The sequence below is a fragment of the Trematomus bernacchii genome, unplaced genomic scaffold (assembly GCF_902827165.1).
Source record: "Trematomus bernacchii unplaced genomic scaffold, fTreBer1.1, whole genome shotgun sequence".
Lineage (NCBI taxonomy): Eukaryota > Metazoa > Chordata > Actinopteri > Perciformes > Nototheniidae > Trematomus > Trematomus bernacchii.
The window spans coordinates 1,201,947-1,214,385 of NW_022987588.1; the positions used below are offsets into that span (position 1 = coordinate 1,201,947).

The window sequence follows — 12,439 nt, forward strand, 5'->3', positions numbered from 1 at the left end:
CTACATCAATAAACATCACGGGATAGACAGATTATGAAAATCCAGTGGGTTTTGTTTTCAGAATGAATGACATGATAAACTGTTTAACAGACCGTTTGAACGAAGGAGCGCTCGGCATGGTGATTTATTGATATATTTTTGGGACATCTTTTCTGTAGGTAGGTCAACATCTTTTGGGGGGATGTATCTCGATGCTCCACTGAGCTGATTCTTTGTGCATGAAATGACTTGACATCCTCCCGACCACCGAGCGAGCGTGCGTGCGTGCGTGCACGGAGTCCATGCAGCGTCCATGGAGAGAGAGAGAGAGAGAGAGAGAGAGAGAGAGAGAGGAGAGAGAGAGAGAGAGGAGAGAGAGAGAGAGAGAGAGAGAGAGAGAGAGGAGAGAGAGAGAGAGAGAGAGAGAGAGAGCGAGCGAGCGAGGGAGCGAGCGAGCGAATAAGCAACTTTGTTACCAGGCATAGCTGTGTCTCCTCCGGCACAGCGTCGTTAATCAGAAGCATTTGGCAGTTATGATTTATCAGCGTTTCTTTCATCCTCTCCGGTGCATTAAAAACGACGAACGTAAGCTTGTGTTTCCTCCTTCGTTTTGACGGATTAAAAATAAAAGATGCGCTGAATTACAACCCAACGAGTGTTCATCTGCATCAATGTGCGTGAGGTATGTATGTCTACCAGGACTTGGTCAGAAATTAAGCTGACTGTTTGACGTCTTACAAGGCGTGCTTTGTCATGCAGAACCTCAGCTAACCTTCTTTACTTTACAAATATTTCATTTAAACTGATTTGATTTTGATTTCTTAACAAGCAAACGTGATGTGGCTTCCCCTCACATTGGATTAAGTCCATTGTTTCATGCTTATGTACAGCTTTGACCTTGCTTTTTTGATGTTTACATAGCTTGAGGAGTTGCTTTCTATGCTGCCTTGTTTGAGCCATTATAGAATCAGCAGCCACACAGCCAGAAGTGACCCTTGTGTTGGATAACAGAAAATTAACCTTTGACTTATGCAGGCTACAGCATGTTGTGTGGAAGTTGCTTTTATTGCAGTCTGACTGTTTTACATCACCATGTATGTCTTTTATTTCTAGATGACATTGAGGATACCTTAGCAGGACTGTGAGCTCGGCCATCATTGTGCACGAAGATGCATCTTTGGATTTCATATGTTTTGCTAAGTGCAATGTCAGTGTGCATTGTTGAGATGTTTGGCAGTTATGGAGAAATATGTCAACGACTGTGTGCCTGTGAGGAGAGAGAGGGCATTCTCACAGTGAGCTGTGAAAACAGAGGAGTTTCAAGTATCTCAGACATAAGCCCAGTGTACTTCTCCCAGTATCATCTGCTGCTAACAGGGAACCTTTTGAAAAAGCTATTTGCTAATGACTTTGTTGACTACAAAGGACTTACAATATTACATCTGGGAAATAATGACATATCTGAAGTGGAATCAGGAGCTTTTAATGGACTTCAGGGATTAAAACGATTGCATCTCAACAATAACAAAATAGATGCCTTGAAGGAAGAGATTTTCTTTGGCCTTGAAACTCTGGAATATCTACAAATTGATAATAATTATATCACTCACGTGGCGCCTAATGCCTTGAGCAGACTTCCACATCTGGAGGTCCTGATTCTAAATGACAACTTAATATCTTCTCTGCCTGTGAACATTTTCCAGTATGTACCCTTGACTCATTTAGACTTAAGGGGGAATCAGCTTAAAGTCCTCCCCTACTCAGGTCTGCTGGAGCACATGAACAGCGTTGTGGAGTTACAGCTGGAGGAGAATCCGTGGAACTGTTCGTGTGAGCTCATTGCTCTTAAAACCTGGCTCGAGAGCATATCATATTCAGCTTTAGTTGGAGACGTTGTTTGTGAGTTCCCTTTCCGGCTTCATGGAAGAGATCTCGATGAAGTATCAAAACAGGAGTTGTGCCCGAGGAGAGCCATTGCTGAATATGAGATGCCCCAGCTGCCACATTTGAGCACCGATGCATACTATAGGACCACACCAGCTCTACTCCCAGCCTCCTTCACCTCATCTGCAATTGCACGGTCCTCATCAAGACCCACTAAGGGACCCCGCCAGTCAAGAAAATTAAAATCAAGGCCCACTGCTCGCATCTCATCAAACAAACCACAAAATTATGGGCAAATTATTTCATATCAAACCAAATCCCCTGTGCCTTTAGATTGCCCAACTGCCTGCACATGTAACCTTCAAATTTCAGACCTTGGCCTGAATGTGAACTGCCAAGAGCGAAAAATTGAGTCCATCTCCGACTTAAATCCCAAACCTTACAATCCCAAAAAGATGTATCTAACTGGGAATTTTATCCCTGTGGTGCGTCGATCAGATTTTATTGAGGCGACTGGATTAGATTTGCTTCACCTGGGTAACAATCGAATATCTCGCATACATGACCGAGCTTTTGGCGATTTGACACATCTAAGAAGACTATACCTTAACGGGAATGTGATTGACCATCTTACAGCTAACATGTTTTATGGCCTGGAGACTTTACAGTTCTTATACTTAGAATACAACGTCATTAAAGAGGTGACTTCTGACACCTTTCAGCATGTTCCTAAACTTCAGCTTCTTTTCCTGAACAATAACCTCTTGAAAACTTTACCAGTCGGAACATTAAACGGCCTCACATTGGCCAGACTGAATTTTCGGAGCAACCATCTCCGATACCTGCCGGTCAGCGGCGTGCTAGATCAGCTTACAGCACTGGTGCAGGTAGATTTGTTTGAGAATCCCTGGGATTGCTCTTGTAGCATACTGGAGTTGAAGATGTGGCTGGAGCAGCTTAGCACAGGCACGGTTGTAAACAATGTCATCTGTGGATCGCCTAAGAAGCTAGCTGGGGAGGATATGAGATACATTAAGACAACAAATTTCTGCCCTAATAACTCTGATATACTTGCCTCCATGATCCCACCCTCGGAAGAATCTTTTCCTGGCAGCACTATCACCATAGAAACATCCTTGGACTATGACACACAATACAGCGCCATTCCTTTATCTGTGATGATTCTAGCCCTTCTCCTCATCTTCATTGTGTCTGTGTTTGTGGCTGCAGGATTGTTCGTGGTAATGAAAAAGAGACATCAAAAGTGTCAAATAGAGCATAATAACTCCATGAATGCTTGCATTAGCTCTCTCAACATTGAATACGGCCTCTACAAAAAGGGATCCATTCCCAAAGTCAGAACATCTGCAGGACATGTGTATGAGTTCATCCCACCTCCCGCAGAACCCACATGCAGAACTACTGCCCAAACCCCGACGGACAGCAAATCAGTGGATGGATTTAGAGACTTTGACGAGTTGAGCAGTGCTTTTCTGGGTAACTCGGATGAAGAGGCAGCCAGTAATGTAATAAGCTTGGAATACAGTGCCACCACTCCAGAGCCTCTTAACAAGCCCTCCACCCCTCACCGAGATGATCATGAGTGTTACTACAGAGATGTACTTGAACCTGACAAGCACACACGCTACAGCAATACGTTACCATGCAGGCATGCGGCACGCTCTTCAAGTCTGTATACCTCAGACTTTGATGCAAGGAATCAATACGTGCAGCCAGACAGAATACAACAGACAATACTGTATTGTGCAGCACCAAGTACTGTGTATGTGGAGCCCAACAGGAGTGAGTACTGGGAACTTAAAGCAAAGCTTCATATTGATCCAGACTACCTTGAAGTTCTGGAGAAGCGAACAACATTTTCACAGTTTTGAGAGACCTGACACCTGGGCGGTCAGATTGGATGCATTGTTGCAATGTTTCTATTTTTATCAGGAATCAGACCCTGTTTGAAAAACAGGCAGAACTATTTCATGACATTTATAAGTACAATGCAGTGTGACTATATGCATTTCTGGACATTGTGTGTTACAGGATTGAGTAACAAAGTGGAACACTTCTCAGTTTAAAGTAACCCTTAACCCCTGTGGAATTCAACAGTTTGATTAACATTTGTAAATATCAACCAGAAATGATTGGGTTTTATGACCTTATCCCTACCTAAAATACATCCTAGAGCTGTTTCATTGAGCATAATGTGAGACAGAGCTTTTTTCTCTCAAATTAGCTGCATTATGATGTCAATGAAGTGTGCAGATATGTTCATATCCCAAAATAACCTAGATTTGTTTAACAGTTATACCCATGGCTACAAAATCAAACAAATCAAATTCATTTTAACAGGAAATGTATCTGTAAACATTCATTTGACCTACGTGTGTAGGTGTAACAAAAGACGCATCTGTTTTATACCCTGAAATTGTGCTCCAGTAAAAAATGTAGTCACACATTAGGGAGGCAGTTTTTCCTCCCACTTGCACAGCTCTGGGATGATAATATTTAGTGCATGAGATCATAAAAGTAATTACAATTTAATATCTCAAATCACAGATTATGAGACCAGTCAATGCTCTCTTGTTGCAGATTTGTAAGAGATTAATTAATATTTCCTAAAAATACACTGAACAAACCTAATCTGTGATGAGAGCCTCCCCATCTCCAAACCAACTACAATTGTGGATTATGGACACGTGTTGCACTTGTATTGAGTTACATATCAATGCATTGTTTTACTCAGAAATGTTGCAACTAAAAGATTATAATCAAAGTTGTATTCAGATGTACTGTAACTGAAGTGGGAGCTTTAAAGGTCTATATCATTTGTCACAAACATGTATGCTCTTGCAAACATACAGCTTGAAAACATACTTGTTGAGAATGTAATGTGTCTTTATTTATTCGTACCAGAACCAAAGCAAAAGAAAATCGTCTCATAACATATGCGAAGTTTGACACTCAGAATACTAAATTCCTGTGTTTTATTGTAAACTGACAACCTTTTTTTTTATGTCTGAATACACTTACAAAAGCTATCTTCCAGTTGCAACATATTTGAGTAGATTTTCAATACAATATGAGTATCTTCCTGCTTCTGTCGAAAATTCAACTGAAAATGTTTCAACATATTTTAAATGATTGCACATTTTTGTACAAAGGGATATTTATTTTCTTCATTTCATTGTATTTTAAAAAACTGCACTATTGACTTCTACAGGTTAACAATGATGTCACTTTATAAAATGCACAATATGGTAACATGTGCGTACTGTATAGCCATAGAAGTAGGTATGATAGCTGTGTACGTAAAAGTACATGTTAAATCATTATGCACTATGCATAGCTATGGAGTTAACTCAGACAATCTTTACAAAATGCAAACAGCCCATCCTCTCAGTTGCTCATGAACATGATATTAAAGCATTTTATCAAATGTCATACATCTTTATTTAAAAAGGAACACTCAGAAACTCCTCAGAATATTCACATTTTGGATAATAGTTTTTTTCTAAGACTTCATTAATGTTTAATTTAATGTGTTTAAAGCAACATGCTGAGAGGATGTGTGTGTATTGCATCACAATGAAAAACACCATTTATTTGGCATTGTTTCATTTGTGTGCTTGGTTGCATGAAATCTGGCAATTTGACTGCAATTAGCAGTCTCGTTATGTCTCACTAAGAAGGGATTGATGGTGTGTGTAACAAATGCATAAAGGTCTTCAAGAGCTAATAGATTGAGAAGCACACCGAATGACTGCTTTATGCACAAAATGGTCTATGCTCTAAGAAAGTCAAAGCACATCATCCAGTCCTAATGCAGTCAAACACATTTCTGGGTCAATAGTGTAAGCACAGAAATGTGACTTTCCCTAACAGTTTAATACACAGTGTACATTCACCTCATATGCAGTATTATGCCCTAAACCTGTCATCTTTGCTCAGCTAATTAGAGGACATGTGTATCTGGACTGTGTCTGCATGTCACCATGTATTACACTGCAGCAGTAGTCATGCTGTTTATCAAGTATACAGTCTCGGTGTGTTGCCTTTTACAAGTCCACAGTCATTTTGTGATTATTTCGTAATTTGGTCTGTGTCTGCTATGAGAACATTTATTGGAATTAAAATGAAGTCAACACAGTGCAGCATGATGTTAACCTGCACAGATTTGTACTACATGTAGGATTTATTTAAATCAATATATTGGTGTAAAGTTAGTGGTGAAAACACTGTAAACCTGCACAGAAAGTTACACACACAATGTTTGTATTGTGAGCGATGTCCAACATTTAGGTAATTGTTTTATTTCTTTAAATAATTGCTTTTTTATAAATGTGTGGTACATTTTGTGCAACAAAAGGAATTCAACAGATGACAAAATAGAACAACACAAATACTAATAACTTAATTTTCCAGGGTTGATGGAGGAAAATCCAATATCTTTAACATTTTGTTTCTTTCAATCTGTATGAATCTTGAGACGGCAGCTGTGTAATGGAACACAGTATTTACTGTATATAACAGACATTTGATATATGTTTTGCTCTTTCAGCTTTTTGTTATCTATGACCAAATGCCGATATCTGTCACATGTGAGACTGCAAATACTGATAATCCAAAAATATGTTGAATTGAAATGTGACTGTCCTGTGTATGTGAACAAATGTTTAATTTGCAAAAAAATAAGAGATCCAGACAGTGTCTTATTTGACCCCAACCTTTTTACGTTTGATTTTATTTTTTTTATTTTTTTTCATATGAAACACTGCTTTTCTATGTCAACCTCAGATCTGTATATAGAACACTTCATCAGCATTTCCATGCAAACTTAAATTAGATCTGAAAAGCAAGAATCTGGTCTCTTACTGCAAAAAAAACACAGTACAACTAGGATTATGTGGGGTAAATATATCTACATTGTGCTGTTTCTTTAGTTGTTAGCTGACGAATAAAAGATATGCATTCATTTGTTATACCCTGGTTTCTGTGTTCCCTTCACCCTCTAAACAAATGGTGTGTGAAGTAAATGTCATAGTGCACAGAGAGGACAGCTTTGAAAATGTTGCATAGAAAAACATTGGCCTTTACTACAATTATAATACACAACTCAAATGTTCAGATCAAGCCATTGTCATGGTTTCAAATAGGCAAATGGGATATATCAAAAATGGGTGTGTTGCATAATCAACGTTGAAGTGGCATAGATAGTACTGTGTGGTGTCTTAGCTTCACTCAGAACCACCATGTTGACTAAGAACTCAAACGATCAATTCTCTCATGTATAAATGAAATGATTATCTGATGCCTACAGCGTTCAAACAGACGCGCAAATAACATTAGCAGAGCAGGCCCAGGGCAGTGTTACAAAAAGTACTTTTCAAAATATGAGTATCTTGTACTCTTTAGATTCTAAATGTTTGTTCTCAAGCATCTCAAAGCAACAAAGGATGTTTTATAGTGTTATTCTTGGTGTGTTTAAAGCTTGAGTAAGGATATGTGACCTTACTGTAACTGTGCAATATGAACACATCTTTATGCACATGCTACCCGACACTTGCATACATAGCAGTATCCATGGAAACATCCAATTACCTGACACAGAAAAAAAAATCTGGAGCAAAAATATACTACGCTGAATGTGAACTCATTTGTAACTCAGCTCTCTAACATGTGTGTTTGTTGCACGTCCTAAATTGTAAACATTGTTTATGAAAGACTCAAGCTGAGTTGCAAGAAATGCATACATCTGAATTATATTTACTTGTGAATTTCTTGTTGTATTCTAATTTTAATAAGACAACAAAGCACAGTGGATCACCTTCGACTCAATGTGTTTGTCAGATTGATGATGTTATGTTGCTTAGCTGCTTGAAGACCCCAATTCAGCTAGGAAGAGGGAAATTAGGGCAGATCTACATTATGTAAGCTTGAAGAGATGTGTCAGGCAGTGTGAAGACGGCATATGACTGTAAGAATTCACCAAGGGAAAAAACCTTTACTATTTGCTTACATCAGGCTTACAACATTGTAGAAATACCACTGACTTAAACAACCTTGATATGTCTATATTTCTTTCGTAGCAAAGAGCACAATCTCACATCTGGCAACATATGTATGTCTTCCAGTTGTTAGTCTCAGTCTGTGTTTCTGTCCCTGAAGCTTTTTTTTGAGTCTTCTGTTTTCCTTTGCAGCAGTTCTCTGTCTCTCTCCGTCGCCCTTTGTATGTGTGTGTGTGTGTGTGTGTGTGTGTGTGTGTGTGTGTGTGTGTGTGTGTGTGTGTGTGTGTGTGTGTGTGTGTGTGTGTGTGTGTGTGTGTGTGTGTGTGTATGTGTGTGTGTTTGACTGTGTGTGTCTGGGTGAATAAATTATTGACTCAGAGTGTATTCATGCCTGCCTCAAGGACTTCAGCCAGCCAATGTGGCATACCTTTATCCTTTTCTTTCGTCTTTCAACGTTTTTGTTCCTTCCTACAACTTTCAGGCAAGGTAAAAGGCTTCAGTAATAATTGATGCATTACATCTTGAACATAAACTGACATTCATGTGTGTCCAGTGTCCTTGAATATGTTGTATGTCGTGGTAAGGTCCATAATTTTAGATTGATATGAAGAGAAATGTATTGCTGTTGGGGTAGCGTGGTATTTACTTAACCCAGAAAGGGGGATTTGGTTCCGAGATGTGCTAAACTTTGCCAGTATATTTGCAACAACTAGAAACAGTATGTGTGAGACACACTAATAAGCTTATCCAGGCTTATGACTGCCATCCTGAGAAAAGTAATAAAATCCCTCTTCATCCTCCCATATACACTAAACATGAGAATAATATTTCACATCAAGAGAAAAGAAAAGCTTTGGCAAAAGGTGAAATAAAATGCTGTGTTGTGAATACAGTGAATTGATGTTTATAAGAGGCTTTCATAGCTGGAGTGCTCTGTATTACAACATCAGTCTGTTGGCTGTATGCATAATTTCATTCTCTGAGATTTTCCTGGCAGTACCCATACAACTAATAATAGTCACTAATTCAAAATGATCCACTTTGTATACAATCTTGTCCCTCTTTCAGTCACTGGCACACTATAAAGCTCACATTCTGCCTGCAGTCACTCATCTCACATTAACCTCCAGTCCATGCCTGATACGCACCCTCTTTTTATCATCTCGTTTTCCTCATGGCTCTTCAGCACATCAAGGGCATGTCCTTCTCTGTATCTCGCCGGACTTGCACGCTTTAGCCTGTCATTTATAGTGCCAACAAACAAGCCTCGATGGACAACCTTACCACATTTGTGAATATGTTGTAAAATGTGTCTTTACACATCTAAAGTATGTTTCTTGTCTCGTGGTGGGTTTATTTACCACCAGGGTGATCCTCTATGGCAGGGTCTCCTCCTGGTTTGAAAACGATTGAACCTGAAAGGGCTCTTTTTTCCTTATTCAAATGAGAGAGGGAGAGACACAAATCTCAAAATCAAAAGCATCAACGCCAAAACAAAAATGACATACAACAATTTATAGTTTGTATTATTTTATACAATCTTTTCTTAGTGATAGTGATATAATTGCACACTCCACATAAATCTGACTTGGCTGTGAAGCTTTTGAATCAAGTACTATGAAGTGCGAGTGGACTATTACAGATTGTCCATGTACTGTGTCAGCCTGAATTTAAATGCAGCTATAGCTGCACTGTTGCACATTTCCTTCATCTCTTCCCTGACCATCTCTCACAACTGAACCAACAGCTTTAAGAAGGAGACTAACCACTCGCCTGAAAATGTTCAAGTGTTCAGTTTGTTCTGACAAGTACAGTTCAGCTGATTAAACCTTTAAATGGGGGAAGAGACTTAAGTATTATTCCCCTAACATATTCCCTATTGAGTATTTCTTTGAAGGCCATAATTACAAAGAAAGAGACATTACATGCTGTACTAAATGGCCATGTTATATTACTTTAGTCCTGCATTCCCCCCCACACGCCGACATGCAATTCATAAGTGTACTGTATGTGTTGTGGTTTATTCCTTATTGTGGGCAATGTTATATCAGATTGATGATGTGAGTAAAAGTGATGCCAGCTAGGCATGGAAAAGGTGTAAGAAAAGTGTAAGGGCATAATCTTCGGGAAATGTAGGGAAATGTTTAATTTGATGATTTCTTAGCCATTTATTATTACTTCACGATTTTCAAGATTATTATAGATTCCTGCAACAATATGCTTGTGAATTGTCATTGTTGAAGTACCCATGGAGAGATTGGAAAAGATTGGATGTGATGTGCCCTGAAATACCATCATTGAGCATACTGCAGAGGTACTTTACATTTAACTGTAGATGTGTGTTCAAAAGTTAGATGGTTTGACAGAGAATTCACTTTATCCTAGGTCAATTCCCCCTTTAAATCAATCTATTGGGGACGAAATCCATAGCTTCTAAATGGAGTCTTGTCGTGTCTTAATATAACTTGATTACTCACTACACTTTGGCGATATGAGTAAAAGCCATTTTCGTGTTAATGTTTTTTTGGAAATGCAATATGTTTTGCCTTGGAACAGTGTCAGATAAATAATGTGCCACCTACTGAGCAGATAAGGATTTGGTTTCTTGCTCAAGGAGACTAAGCAGAATAGACATGTGGGGACACAGGACAACCCAGATGCCCTCATCACAGCAAATCCTTTTGGCATCTTCTTCGGTAACTTGACCACCGCACAGGACAAGGTTTATAAAACTGCAACATAAACCCTGACATGTCAGACACAGGCTATATCCACTCCGATCACTGTTCTCTTAAAGCTGTCTCACAGAACCGTGTAAAAACCTATTTCAGATTTAATGCATCTCAGAACACCCAGGAATAAATATTTATGTACACAGCATTGTCTACAAACACTAGTAGAAAAACTTTCCTCTCTGTTTTCTTGGTGGCAACTCAGACACAATTATATTTAAACTTGAATATAACTTTTTAAGCAGTACATAGTTCAAGGCATTGCAAGACTCTCATTTCATACTCGACTCTCGTGACAGGCTGCGAGTTTGCTGTGTTTCCTAAAAGCACTTTTCTGTGTTTCTGTCTCTGTGCACTGAAAGTATCCTTGTGGGATTTACAACAAGCTACAATGGATCCAGACAGATGGCAAGGTGGGGGTGTTGGGTAACCATCTTCTACACCCCAGGGAGCACTGCTGTCAAACAAATGTCTTCACCCAGAGGTTTTTTTGTTATAATATAATAAGATCCTGACTTTGATGCTCATTTTTAAAATTGCTTAGACATCCAAAAAAATGCAAAAACAGTGTTGAAGCCACATCCTTGGTTCTCATTACAAAGTTTATACATGCTCTCCCTTTTTAATTATATTATGGTTGTGCCAAAAGCATCTTTCTATCCTCTATGAAAGCATCAGGGCAACAAGGCCATCGGGAATTTACATAACGTTAAGTAGCAAATAGGTCATGAATTGTATTAATATTCAAAAAGCAACACTTCAAAGAGGGGTAACTCAATGCCTCAGCTACATTTGACCATTCATATCTTTCCTCATTAACTACACTGGGATACATTATTTGCTGAAGGCTACTGCAGGCAGAAGCAAGTGCATCAAAACACTTCTTTCAAGTTTCTCCTTATGTTAAGTATTGTTACACTACACAATTCCTAACAAGCCAAAAGACTGAGAAGTCTGTGTGTCAGCTCTGGTAAAGCTGATGAAGCTTATAACAATTTATGCGAGACACTACTTCAGTTGTTTACTGTTGACTGGATAATTGACAGGCTATTGTTGGTGGACTGCCAAGATTTCCCAAAAGACATGTCAAATTTGTCCAGCCAACCACTTATAAACTTCACCAGTTTTGACAAGGATTGTTCCACTTTGCTACAAACAAAGACTTATGCCTTTTGAATATTTGAAAGGTGCCATAATGAAGTTTAAAAAACAACAAAAACAAAGTGATGCTTTTAAGTACACTAGGTTTTGTAACTATAAACTACAACATGTGCCTAACCTAGACGTTATTTTTTCAGTGATCCACTGCAAACTAGCTAATGTTACTATGATAAAACACTGAACTAAAACAGTGGTAGATGATAAGTATTATACTTGCTAAACATCAGCATGTTACCATTATCATTGTGTTGCCACACTGTAGCGTTATTAAGATTAAACACTGATGAACTACTCGTATGCTAAGTCTGATTCTGCCATGCATTCTTTAAACAAAATGATGCTAAATGAAATCGTTACCTGTGTTATCGAAAATAAATGTGTCATTGTCATTCTGGAGCAAGGCACACCATTTATTTTATTCCTATTTATCTTTAAAAAAAGTTAGGATATAAAATACTGACATAAATCTAAGTGAAGGAAAAAAACTCAAATGTACTGTGCCCTTACCCAGCAGAAATGTAATGACATAAAGCTGAGGTTAGCACTAAATTGTTCATAACACATCCAAAGAGAGAGCGACCAATCCCTGATGAATGTTGAGCACAGCTGTATCTGCACACACAGCACAGCAGCTCAGGTGACTGCACACACTCAGTCAGTCAACAC

At 38.7% G+C, this 12,439-nt stretch overlaps 1 protein-coding gene across 1 annotated transcript; it reads left to right on the forward strand.

The window, feature by feature from the left end:
• The first annotated feature begins 1,148 nt into the window (after window positions 1-1,148).
• On the forward strand, window positions 1,149-3,755 carry slitrk5b (SLIT and NTRK-like family, member 5b). Its single transcript, XM_034128881.1, has one exon. It carries the CDS (start codon window positions 1,149-1,151, stop codon window positions 3,753-3,755), a length of 2,607 nt encoding a protein of 868 aa, XP_033984772.1.
• The last annotated feature ends 8,684 nt before the right edge of the window (window positions 3,756-12,439 follow it).

Bases quoted from the DNA above. Each gene is read 5' to 3' on its own strand.
- slitrk5b (XM_034128881.1), top strand. From the start codon at position 1,149: ATGCATCTTTGGATTTCATATGTTTTGCTAAGTGCAATGTCAGTGTGC.